Genomic DNA, 12,165 nt, shown 5'->3' on the forward strand with positions numbered 1-12,165 from the left:
ATTAGCGGTTCCTTTATATGAAATCAGTGTCAACAGAGAGCGAGAAGATATTTAGTAAGACGTGTTACTATATAAGTGATAGTAAAAGAATGGAGTATTTTAATAGGAAAGAAAGATAAATAACGAGGCAGGGACCATATATGTCAATAACAACTTTATACAGATGATCGCTTGAGCTTCAGCTGCTTGGTGATGGACGGCGAGATAGACGCGCGGTGATTGGTCGACAAAGTCCCTAAACGGTCTGCAAGGTGGACGCTGATTGGCCGAATCGATCGGTTTCCCGTATTCGCCCTTGGCTTCGTACTGTGACTCGCGGAGGAAGGAACTGGCTGGGAATTTCAGGTTTTAGCTCCTTGGAAGTGAGTTTTGCTATCCAAGCGTGCGTCCATCGGCTGCGCTAGTGCGTAGAGGTCGCGTAGAGGAGGGCAGAGGCGCCATGACGCGGCAGAGCAATGGGTACATGGAGCGGCGCGGGGGCGCACGGGGTGGACGGGGGCGCGGCTTCTGCAGTCGCGGCAGAGGACTTCGCGGCGGCGGTGGCGGGCAGCGGGGGGGTCAGAGAGGTGGCCCTGGTGGGGGACACAAGCCACCGCCGCTCATGTCGCGCCCCATGCCACCTCCTCCGGGCATGAGGCGCCCCCACAACATGGGTCCCCCACACGGACCTATGGGACCACCACCCCCCATGGGCCCCCCGCCTGGCAGGATGGGCCCCCCCGGCCCCGGCAGGAGACCAGCTCCCCTAGGTCCCCCTGGCAGGATGGGCCCTCCTGGGCCTGGTCCTATGGGGCCACCGCCACCCCGTGGTGCCATGGGTATGCGTGGTCGAGGGGGCATGCGGGGCATGATGGGCCCCCCTCCCCCCATGGGCCCCCCCTTTAGACCCGGACCCCCTGGCCCTGGCATGATGGGGCCACCAGGACCACCCATGAGAGGACGAGGCAGGGGCATTCTTCGGGGGCGTGGGCCCATGCGAGGCCGAGGGGGGGGAATCCTCAACAAAAAGGACAAGCAGGTGAGCCCTTAGTCTCTCTCCTCTGATGGGGCAGCAGGGTAGGAGTTAGGAATCTTCAGTGCAGTAGGGTAAATGACTTCATTTTATGATAGAATTTGATATCGATTACATTTTTTTAATGTATTGAGGCCAGATTCACTAACACATGATCATAGATTTGTTGGTAACTACAGTTACAATTGTAAACAGACTCGCAAACAATTTATCATTGGAGCAGTGGTAAGTCTACTGGTAGCTAGTGACAGTTGTTTCCTCATGCTGTAACTTGTCTACGTCAACATTTAAGGAGACAGTCTAGTTTGTTTTTGTACCTATGATGACTGGAATGCTTTGTTTCAATGTGAGGTTAATGAGAATTTGCAAATTTACACAGAAAAAAATGAGAATATCCTCACAGTCGCTTATAAAATTTCAGACACCCACATGACTATAATACAATTTTTATTAGTACATGGAATTGATAGCTTGATAATATTTTTCTTTGAAATAGTAGTATAATACTGGAAAAGAAGAAAGTATTTAACCCATTGCTGCTGGGGGATAGATTCCCTTGCCCAGTCTCCAAGATAGATTTTATTTCAGAGTTAGGGAACTTCACACAACATACCTTGACTTTTCCCACTGTCATTCAATCACTCATAAAACTAGAGTCATTTTTATCTTATTTTTTGTGTGTTTTACTCAGTTTAGAGACTTATATGTGCCATATTGCAGGCTCTATCAATGCTGCAGTTGACTAAAATTTTAGTATATGATTTGTAGTAGTGCATTATTTTCTTTATTCTCAGTGTGATAGAAGTATTGCTATTTTATGGGAGGACAAAAAGCAATTTTATTTTTTCATATTTGTGTGCTGTCATGAACGAATATGAATCATATAACCATCTACAATGAAGATAACATGAAGAGGTAGGGAAGATGAAGGAACCCTGTGCTTATGAAAGTGAGTGCCACAGTAAAAGGCATCCCGAGTGGCACAGGAGCACATATTAGACACTGGGTATGGTATGAGTCACCTTCCTCCTCTCGTTCTGCCTGCACATCCTTCATCTGTAGTACTTTAGAGCAAGAAGTCGGTAACTTGCTGTATGCCACTGCTCTCTGAAGATAGTGCTTGCTAGAGACAGTAGATGGGTGCCATTCAAGGCTCTCTTTCCTACTGGTGTTAGAAGAAAGTGGAGTCATCTAGGTTTTGGACATTAAGTTAGCTAAATATTATGGTAATTATAATAATTATCCCCAAATGTCATATACGTCATGACACCCATTGTCAGGCCAAATCTCCAGCATCATGAACAGCTTGACACTGGTCTTCAGTGGGTCACTCCATAGTGATGCATACATTAGAGTTTGATAACAATTAATATAACTTCTCCACTATCGGTGCTATGGCAAAGGACAGCAAGCTAGTCATACCTATCAGGACCCAGATAGGTGCATTCAAGAATTGAAATGTTGAAATAACTTTGTACAGAAAAAATCTTTAAAATCCTTTTTCTTTTTAGCTTTTCTCAATATGTGATTTGTCAAAGGAGCTTAGAATATCATGTAAGGCAGTCGCTGATTGGTAGAACTGCTTTAGTGGAGTGCTAAGATTGCTCTCTGGTGGCTACCATCAGAACTAGAGTGGTAAAGTCGATTTACGATCCTAACCCTTACCAGGCAACATACTGCTGGTAAATAGTGAGTCTTGCTCGTCTTATAAGATATATCTGTTATATGACTTTTAAATTATATTCCTTTTTATATAAGCATTGCAAAAGTTAAGAAGACACCTGAAAATCCACCATGTTCTATTTTCTAAGAAAAATTCATTGGGAAGTTTATTAGCCTTAACCCATTTGTACCAGGCCAATTATTTGCCTGATGCTGCTCCCTCTGTGAAGATATTAAGCACAATACGGTGCTATGCTTCTCAGAGCGCTCTACAACCGCCCAATTTTACAAGATGCTGAGAGCTGTCTTTTTTTTTTTTTTTTTTTTATAAGTCAAGAACAAAATGTCTTTAGAAATGAGAATAATGAGAATAAATGAGAAATAGAAAAGTGGAATGAGTACATACATATGTAACTATGTAACCCGTGTATTTAGAGGGAGTGATCATGACACGATACGATGTGTCATCTCACAGGAGCGGAAATTCCCTTGACATGATAGCATATCATCTGATGCAAATGGGTTAAATGAAGTGTGGAATGTAGACCCCCATCAAGTGTCATAATTTTTATTTACAAATATTTATCTTTTTTTTCTGATATTATAATTTAATTATCTTAACAGTTATTTTCCTCATACTCTGGCAATATCTAACTGTGTGTCTGTCTGTGGTATGAACAGACAGGACCTAATCTTGCATTCATGGCTGTTACAGCAACTCTTGTTCGATTTTATTTAGGATTTTATATCTGTGAAGTGCATCATGGCTCCCATATGCAGCAAAACCAGCATTAGGTATGGGCATTTCCAGAATGTGACAGTCTAAAGTAATTCTGTGGTCATATCTAAGAAGATATTCTTAGGCTGGTTCCTTAAATGATGATAAATTGCCAAGGATGTCTACAAGCTTCAACTTGCCAGAATATACATACTTGAGAATTAGAGACCTGTGGAAGAGTGCAGAGGCTGCTGGGGCAGTTAGTTATTGGGGGTACCCTGTTTAATCCTTAACATTATACATTTCCCCAAAAATGTAATATAGTAAAAGCCTTCCTCTTCAATTATTAGATATAAAAATTGCAGCCTACCTGGAATAAAATTCTTGCTTTTACCCGTAAGGCTTTACTCATCCTCAGATTAGGTGCGACATCACTATTACAAAGTCAGGGAAGCCCAAGGAGAAGAGCAACACACATTCACAATTATGAACAACATTTTACCATCATAGAAATGTTCATGGAAAACTGTAGATAATTTTTAGTGAAATCTTTAGTTTTGTGATATGTGAAAATTGGATGTGTATAACTTTGTTCTTATAATTATTTTAGACTTCTTTATTTACATCAATTCGAAACTTGCTCTGATCTGTAATTTGAAAGCTGAAAGCTCTGTACCTGTTGGCTGTCCTTTCACATATATTTTAGCATGGACTGGTTCCTTATTTGATGATAAACCCTAAGAGGTATACATGCTCTTTCTTGTTGAAACATATACTTTTGTCAGCCTTTGTCCAGAGCATCAATAGATGCAGGGGCCAGCAGCAGAGTTGTAGAGTTGTAGTGTAGTATTATATATGGGGAAGGGTAGACTTTTGACTTTAACTTTGACAAATTTATTGTGACAAGTGGTTACTTACAAATCAAAAGAATGAGATAACATAGGTTATCCTCACCCCAATCTTAGTAGTCCCTCAATGGGCTCACATATCTTTTACTAAACCTTATAGCTATGTCAACATGTTGAAACACATACAGTACAAAAGATGGATTAATCACAAGCATAGAGAGTTCAATTTTTACATATCAGGAGAGCTATAAAACAGCATAAATTACCACCCTCACCATGCTAGGTCCTTTCCAGGGGTCGCATTATTACATACCTGATTATGTGATGCTCATATATGTTAGCAAAACATAAGTTTGTTCCTTTAGGAAAGAATTGATCAGAAAGTCAAGAAAAATATTTGTATTCAACGGGGTGTTGTATTATAAATGGTATTCACCCATGGTTCAATAAAATCCTGCTCAGGCTATTTAGTCTCGGCTGAAGGGAAGTCACAATCCTACATACACAGTTGTCAAATACAATTCTGTAATTAATGCAAAGTGTTTGTACTTCTTCAAAATTTCCATTACCTGGCCAATTCTAAACATCCATACAGCTTGTTCGGGGAGTCTAGCTATCTCTTGAGTTTCAGTAATTCTAAAGCATAGGATAAAGTAAGATGTAATGTACTAAGGTGTGTGACCTTGGTGACCTACACACCCTAAATTCTTTTCCCAGTTCACCTGTTGGATTACCTAACTCCCAATAGTAACCTAATTCTCATATGCACAGAGTCTTTCCATTTGCTCTTGCCCCTCCTATAAATGAAGTCTATGTTCATAGCTAGAGGCATAGAGTGTTGCAAGGTTTTATTTGTCTCAGTTGATTCGCCTTTCTTAATTTCATCATCGTCTAACTGTATCCTCTTGATATTGCCCCTTGCCTACTTAACCTGTTAATGATGGGTGACAAGATATCACATCAAGTGGTGGCAGGATCAGCCATGGGGATGAGATATTTCATCGTGGCTATCCTCCTGGCTGGCGCGCCAGGTGATCAAGCATATATTGCCTGGCTGCGGCTAGCGCGGGCAAGAATCCTTTTGAAATATTCCGGCATTTCGACCATTGAAAGCCAAAATAGCTCCATCATTTACGGGTTAACCCATTCACGCCGGGGCCATTCCGGCTTTGCACGGTCGCTATACCGAGGTTTTCGAACGCATCGTCCGAACGCTTCGAGATTCTCGGGCGCACGGGCCGCGAGCCTGGGCTGCCCGCTCGCTCACCCCGAGCGCCGGCCTTGGCCAGATATCTCGTCGGCGGCGTCGGACGCGAAAACCACGAAACGTGTCAGCACGTCATCCGGCGTGAGTGGGTTAAGAGTCGAGCATTTTTTAGTGCCATCAGTTTTGCCCATAACTCAGCCTGAGTTGATGACATATGATTACTCAGTCTTATCCCATTGCTTGTGGTGACCACACCACGTGCAGTGAACTGTCTGATGATAACTACATCCTGCTCTGCAAGTAGATATGAGCAATATCAAGGCATGTTAGACTCTTTATCTTATGACCATATCTTGCTTTAACCCCTTCACTATGGGCAGTAGAAAATGCTCCTCGCGCCGTATCCGAGCTGCTGGCGCGCGCCAAATTTTAAACGTCGCTACTGAATATGATAAATTTTAAGCCAAAACCTCTACAAGTTTATAGCCAAAACCACAACATAATCATCATGTGTTATATATCAAAATATGCATAATTAACCTCTTCCCCCACATGCATGTGACAAGTTATTTACATGGGTTGGGAGGAAGATGGAAAGAGTGACCTTGGTGGGAGGCCTCACTCAGATGTCCAAAGAAAACGATTGAAATAGTATGGTAAACTAATCATAATAAGTTTTATATTTTTACATAATGTTCCATAAATAAATAATAAAATGATTGCTAGCAGGACCCATCAATGCCTCCCCTGGTATAAGCGAATCCCACTCTTATGTAATAAATTATTGATAATGAAAGTCAAGTAATATATCGTATCATATCCAACCTCTATTCTGAAAGATCTCGTACAGTATCCGGAAGAAAGAAAACTCAATTCCACCATAACTGAGCCATGACGGAGTATGCACGTCCTTGGATTTGACGCGAGCGCTGCGAGGACGCAATATACGCGTCCTTGTGTTGAAGGGGTTAAGTTGACGTGATTATTTAAAGCATCTTATTCATACAAAGGGGATTGACATCTACATTAATCTCCTGATCCTCCCATGGGGAAAGGTAGTGTCAAAAGCTGAGAGAACTAGGTCTCCACCATACTCACTTTTGGCCAGTTTTGAACATTTGAATGTGTAACCCAAGTCTGCTCTCTAGTAGAGGTTGGCTTGCCATATTGTTTATACAGCTCACATACTTGCCAAGTGCTGATATTGCATCACTTTATAGATCTGATATTGAATGAATGATAGATTTTAACCCATTGACGTACATGGTTTTTGGGGATTTTGGATCACTGTGCTATTTTATTTTGCTATGAAAAAGGAATGAGTGATGATGGCTACTGCAGTCATAATTACTATAATTACCGTAATATTGTGCTAGCTTAATGTCCAAAACCTAGATGGCACCACTTTTTCCTAGCACCAGCAGGAGAGAGAGCCTTGAATGGCACCCATCCACGGTCTCTAGCAAGCACTGTCTCTATAGAGTGATGGCACACACTAAGTTGACGAACCCTTGCTCTAAAGTACCGCCGATGAAGGATGTGCAGGCAGAATGAGAAGAGGAATGTGACTCAATCCATACCCAGTGTCTAAAATGTGCTCCTGTGCCAATATGGATGCCTTTCACTGTGGCACTCACAGTCACAAGCACAGGTTTCATTCCTCTTCCCTACCTCTTCTTGTTATCTTTATTGTAGGTGGTTATATGTTTCGTATTCGTTCATGACAGCACAAAAATACGAAAAAATAAAGTTGCCTTTTGTCCTCCCATAAAACAGCAATACTTCTATCACACTGAGTATAAAGAAAATAATGAGCTAATATGGATAATATACTACAATTTTAGTCTACTGCAGCACTGGTGGAGCCTGTCATATGGCACATATAAATCTCTAAACTCAATAAAACACATACAAAAATAAAACACAAAAACTGCTCTAGTTTTACAATGAATGACTGAAAGAGAGTGGGATGATTCAAATTATATTGCTTCAAGCGGTCTCTCTCTAAAATAAAACCTATCCTGGGGCTGGATTCACTAACATACGATGGTAAGGCATTTACCAGCTGTCAACTACCAGAGCGTTTACCAGTCATGGCAAAGTGGGATTCATCAAGCGATGATAAGTCGCCTGGTAAGGGTAAATCGACTTTATCACCGTAATTTGATGGTAACTCTGGTAAATCGATTCCGCCAATCAGCGAGCGCCTTACATAATTTTTTAGGCTCCTTTGACCAATCCCGTAACATGTAAACAAAACCTGATCCAACAGCGAGACTTTTTTGTTTCAAGAAATGATAAAGATTTCTTCTGTGTTAAATTATTTCTATATAAATTAATTTCCTAGAAAGCATATTCTATTGCATGATCTTATGGATCATATATAACGTAATGGTTTTCAAAAACATACTTTTTTTTTATAGATTGCAGTCGAAAGAAAAGAAACAATGGCTCCACGCAATGGTGGTGTTATTTGTATCAACGTTTTCCAAAAAGAAATGCCAATCAAACCCTAAGATTATGAATGATTGTATCTAAATTAATGCAAACACAAAAATAATTTATATATTTATATGTTTACTGTCTTTCAGCTGAATGTTATTAAAACAAAATGTTTGAATTTGTCAAATTATTAATTCCATGTATTATTTTCAGTTATTGTAGGCCTATGACGAAGCTGCATGAACATTATCGCTTATTTCCTGTGAATTTTATTGATTTTTGTCATATTCATATGAAAATGAACAGCTGCCATCACTCTGATCATAATAAGTGTACATGCAAACTAAAGTGTCGCCTTAAATGTTGATTTTTTGCTGAGATAAAGCGAGATGAGAGAGTCATCGCTGTAGTTGCCAGTGGACATACCAGTGCTCCAACCACTGGTAAATTTATCATTGTATTCTATCATGGTAAGTTGTTCATGAATACCGATGCGGTCTTTTTACCATCATAATTGTAGTTACCAGCGTATTTATCATGGTAAGTGCGTTAGTGAATCCGGCCCCTGGAGGCTGGGCAAGCAAATTTATCTCCGTCTGCAATGGAAATGCAAGTAAACCATGCAAATAAAACACATTGATTTTGACAGATAGGACTTTAGGAACTAAGGGTACATTACTTAAGTGCAGATAGTGAAAGAATATGCTGTCTCCTTTCTTGTATTTCTTCTATTCCTTTTTCTTTTACTGTTCATATCATTTTCACATCTATCTTGTTTTGAAAAGATAGGCTTGCATTTTGAATAAGCATATGACTAATATCCTCTCTCTCTCTTCTTTCCCCCTTCACCCTAGGGAGAAATGAACAAGCCATGGGTGACAGAAGCCATGAAGAATGAGATCATGAAGAAGCACAAGTTGCACCAGAAGGCAAAGAAGACCAAGAGCAAGGAGGATTGGGATGGCTTCAAGGAGCAGCGCAACAAAGTGACCACCATGCTCCGCGAGGCCAAGCTAGAGTACATCGGCGCACACCCGGAGGAGGTAGGTCGGCAGAGGCTTCAGGGGGTTGGGGGTTGGGGCTAGGGTTAGAGGTAAAGTGAGGATGGGAAGCTAGACAGGAATGTGGTGTTTCATTAATTTGGTTGCTTATTTATTTATTCATTTATTTATTATATATTTTTTTTACTCTGTGGGCCCAGTAGGAGTTGCAGCAGCTGTCTGGAAAAGGGGAGTGGATGGTGTAGCTGGGCTGTAGGAAGGTGGGATGGGAGGGAGCGGCTTTGTTCTTGCGCTGCAGGCATGGGGGTCCCTGAAGGTTCCTTTGGGTCCCTGGGGGAGGGCTGGGAGCTCTGAAATGGGAGGTTTCTGCTGGTGTAGAGTGGCACTACAAGGAAAGGTACAATGGAACTCTGTGATGGGTTCTCTCTTTTTGTTAGTTTTTTCTTTATTATTAATTTTAGTACTATTAATATTATGGTTATTACATATTCTCTGTGGCTATTTTGTGCGCCTTTGTGGTAATCCTTCACAGTGTGGATCCATTACCTTTTCCTGCCCTGAGGTGGAAGCTGCTCTACATAATCAGAATTACTGACTACTGTGCAGACTCATAACACTGCTTGGGGGGTGGGATTAGAGGGCAGAAGGGGAGAGGAGGGTCTGAGAGTCCTTCTTTTGTTGGGAAAATCTTTTTTCTTCTTTCTTTCTTTTTCCCCCTTTTTTTTCTTTATTTTTTCCCGGCCAGTCACTGTTGGGGCTCAGTGTCTGTGTGCTTTGGTGACTGTCTGCTGCATATGTGGTGTCGAGGTCTGGCTATGGACGTGTGACTTCTTATATTGGTCGTTGTTTGGGTCGCTCACCATCCTTTCCCCTCACGACTGGTTAAACAACAAGGGATTAGAGTGTGAGTGAGTGAGTGAGTGAGTGAATGTAGGAATTGGTGTTATTGATGACGGTGATGACACTGCTAATGCTGGGTGCTATGAGGTGATGTTGTCTGAGGAGGAAATCAAACACGACATCCCCCACTAACATTAACAGCCTGACCCTGTGCGAGGAGAGGCCTAGACTGCCCTCCTCCCAGAGTGCTGTGGTTCCGTCTCGAGTGTTTTGTTGAGCTCTCGATAACATCACCGCATAAGGGGTGGTGGAGGGAGGGGAGGAGGGAGAGATGCCTGTTGAGTGGGGGGGTGGGGAAGGGGAGGGCATGGCACTGTATCCTTTAAGTAAGACCGGCTTCGGAACCAGTGACTGACTTATGAGCTCTGTGGCTCTGTTGCTTCTTTGTTTTTAGTGATCAGATGTCTCAAAAAGAGGGTAAAAAAATATGGATTTGCCTTTAAAATTTCATTGGCTTTGCTTATCCCACATTAAAAAACAAAAAAACAAAAAAGATTAATTGCTTTTTACATTTATTTGTATGTAATGTGTATCAAAAACAAAACAAAAAACTACAAAAAGACTATAAAAATGACCAAAACCCAAAGTTGTTTTCACATCTCAATGTTGTTTAGTTAAGTCTAAATTTTGTAGTGTGGGTGTGTTGTGTTGGAGGAAGATGAGAGGAGGAGGAAGAGGAGGAGGTGGAGGTGGAGAAAGAAGAGGAGGAGATGGAGGAGGTGGAGGTGAGAGAGAGTGTGAGGTGTTTCGGGTCCCTCCAGGCCCAGGCCCTCTCCCACACGGTATTAACATTGTATTTCACACAATTTACAGGATGTGGATAAAATATTGGCGGAAGCAGCCATGCAAGGCAACATTAAAGATGAGGAAAATAAAGGGGAGGCGTCAGCCACTAGTGAAGCTAATGTGGACAGTCCGGCCGTCCCCGAGGGGGAAGGGGCAAAACCCCAGACCATGGACCAGGCAGAGGAGAACGGGGAGGCTATAGTGGATCAGACAGAGATAAACACCGATGTTCCCATGACTCCCCAAGACCCGGAAATAATGGGGGAGGTTAATGCGGATCCCAATGGGGGGAACCCCGTGGATGACGATGAAGCAAGAGAAGGCCCTTAAAGGCACCAAGCCGTGACCACTCAGCCACCCTGCCACTTTGTGCTACTCTCGACAGTAGCCTCAAATTTAGTCTATAATTGATAATACAACTTGTATTTGGAATTTAGTGTTATGCTCCATTACCTTAGACTTAGAGACTACGTCTGTTTTAAGATTGCAAAAAGTACATTAAAAAGTTTAAAAAAAGAGAAAAGAAAAAAAAAGTTTAAAGAAATAGATTTAATTCAATGAAAGAAAAATCTTGGACCAAATTCATAATCATATGACAATGTTCATATAGATTTGGGTTGCTTGTCATGTCCAGATAAAGTCATTCACTTTAAGGTTTTGAGATCTTGTATCAATATCTCTTATATGATTTGTAAATTTTTGTGCAATTGATGAAATCATGAACTCATTTTTTGAATATGTGTTTTCACATAGGTTAAGGAAAAAATAAATTTATAGTAAATGAACTAGGTGTTTAAATTAAAAAAAGATTGATCATGATAATTATTAGCATGCTTATTATGGCATTGACTGGTACCTGGCTATCAGTGGCTCATTTATCACCTCATGAAAGGTTGCATGACTTCACTTCTCTCTAGTTCCCCCGTCTCTCCCCCGTGCCAAAAAAGTCGCAAATAGTGAGCCCAAGTGCAAGCTCAGTTCTAACACTCCCCTTTCCCTTTTTTTGCTGTTGTCATCGTTGTTGGTGTTCATTTGTGTTCAATACGTCCCAGAGATGACAACGATCCGAAAAGCTCATGCAACCTTGAGTGGCGGCGGCTTCACGTTTTATCCTACTTTTGAGTGAGTGAACTCGTGTCACGCGGGTCACCACCCCTAGAGAGAGCTACTCAGGAGCAGTCCGCGACGAGCAGATCTCAAAATCACCCTGGCTCACTGCGGACCTGCGTGTTGTCCTCACACACCAAGCCTTTCAAAAAAATGCTTTTATATATATATATATAGACTTTATCTTTTTTTCTTTATTTATTATTTTTTCTTTTTTTCTTTAATTTTTGTGTCTCCCGTCTCCTTGTGGTTCTTCATTTGTGATACTAGGCAATGCTTTAGGAAGCACTCTTGTCCCGAGTCACTTGTCCTGTGCGGGCAAGACAGGTGACGGTCCAGTGTGTTAGGGTTTTGGGGAAGGAGGGCTGGAGGGGGGCTATGAGACCACACACAAACACATACACCAAATTTTTATGTACAACAACAATGTTCTCATTTCTCATCTTATCTTGTTTATTTTACATATATATAAATATCTATAT

At 41.5% G+C, this 12,165-nt stretch overlaps 1 protein-coding gene across 1 annotated transcript; it reads left to right on the top strand.

Moving 5' to 3' along the window:
* The first annotated feature begins 253 nt into the window (after nucleotides 1-253).
* On the top strand, nucleotides 254-11,361 carry LOC122257098 (uncharacterized). Its single transcript, XM_043022171.2, has 3 exons — nucleotides 254-1,018; nucleotides 8,744-8,932; nucleotides 10,604-11,361. Exons 1-3 carry the CDS (start codon nucleotides 440-442, stop codon nucleotides 10,904-10,906), a joined length of 1,071 nt encoding a protein of 356 aa, XP_042878105.1. The 5' UTR covers nucleotides 254-439; the 3' UTR covers nucleotides 10,907-11,361.
* The last annotated feature ends 804 nt before the right edge of the window (nucleotides 11,362-12,165 follow it).

This window comes from Penaeus japonicus, unplaced genomic scaffold (assembly GCF_977035675.1).
Source record: "Penaeus japonicus unplaced genomic scaffold, GWHDUDI00000001_assembly GWHDUDI00000011, whole genome shotgun sequence".
In the NCBI taxonomy this organism is placed as follows: Eukaryota; Metazoa; Arthropoda; class Malacostraca; order Decapoda; family Penaeidae; genus Penaeus; species Penaeus japonicus.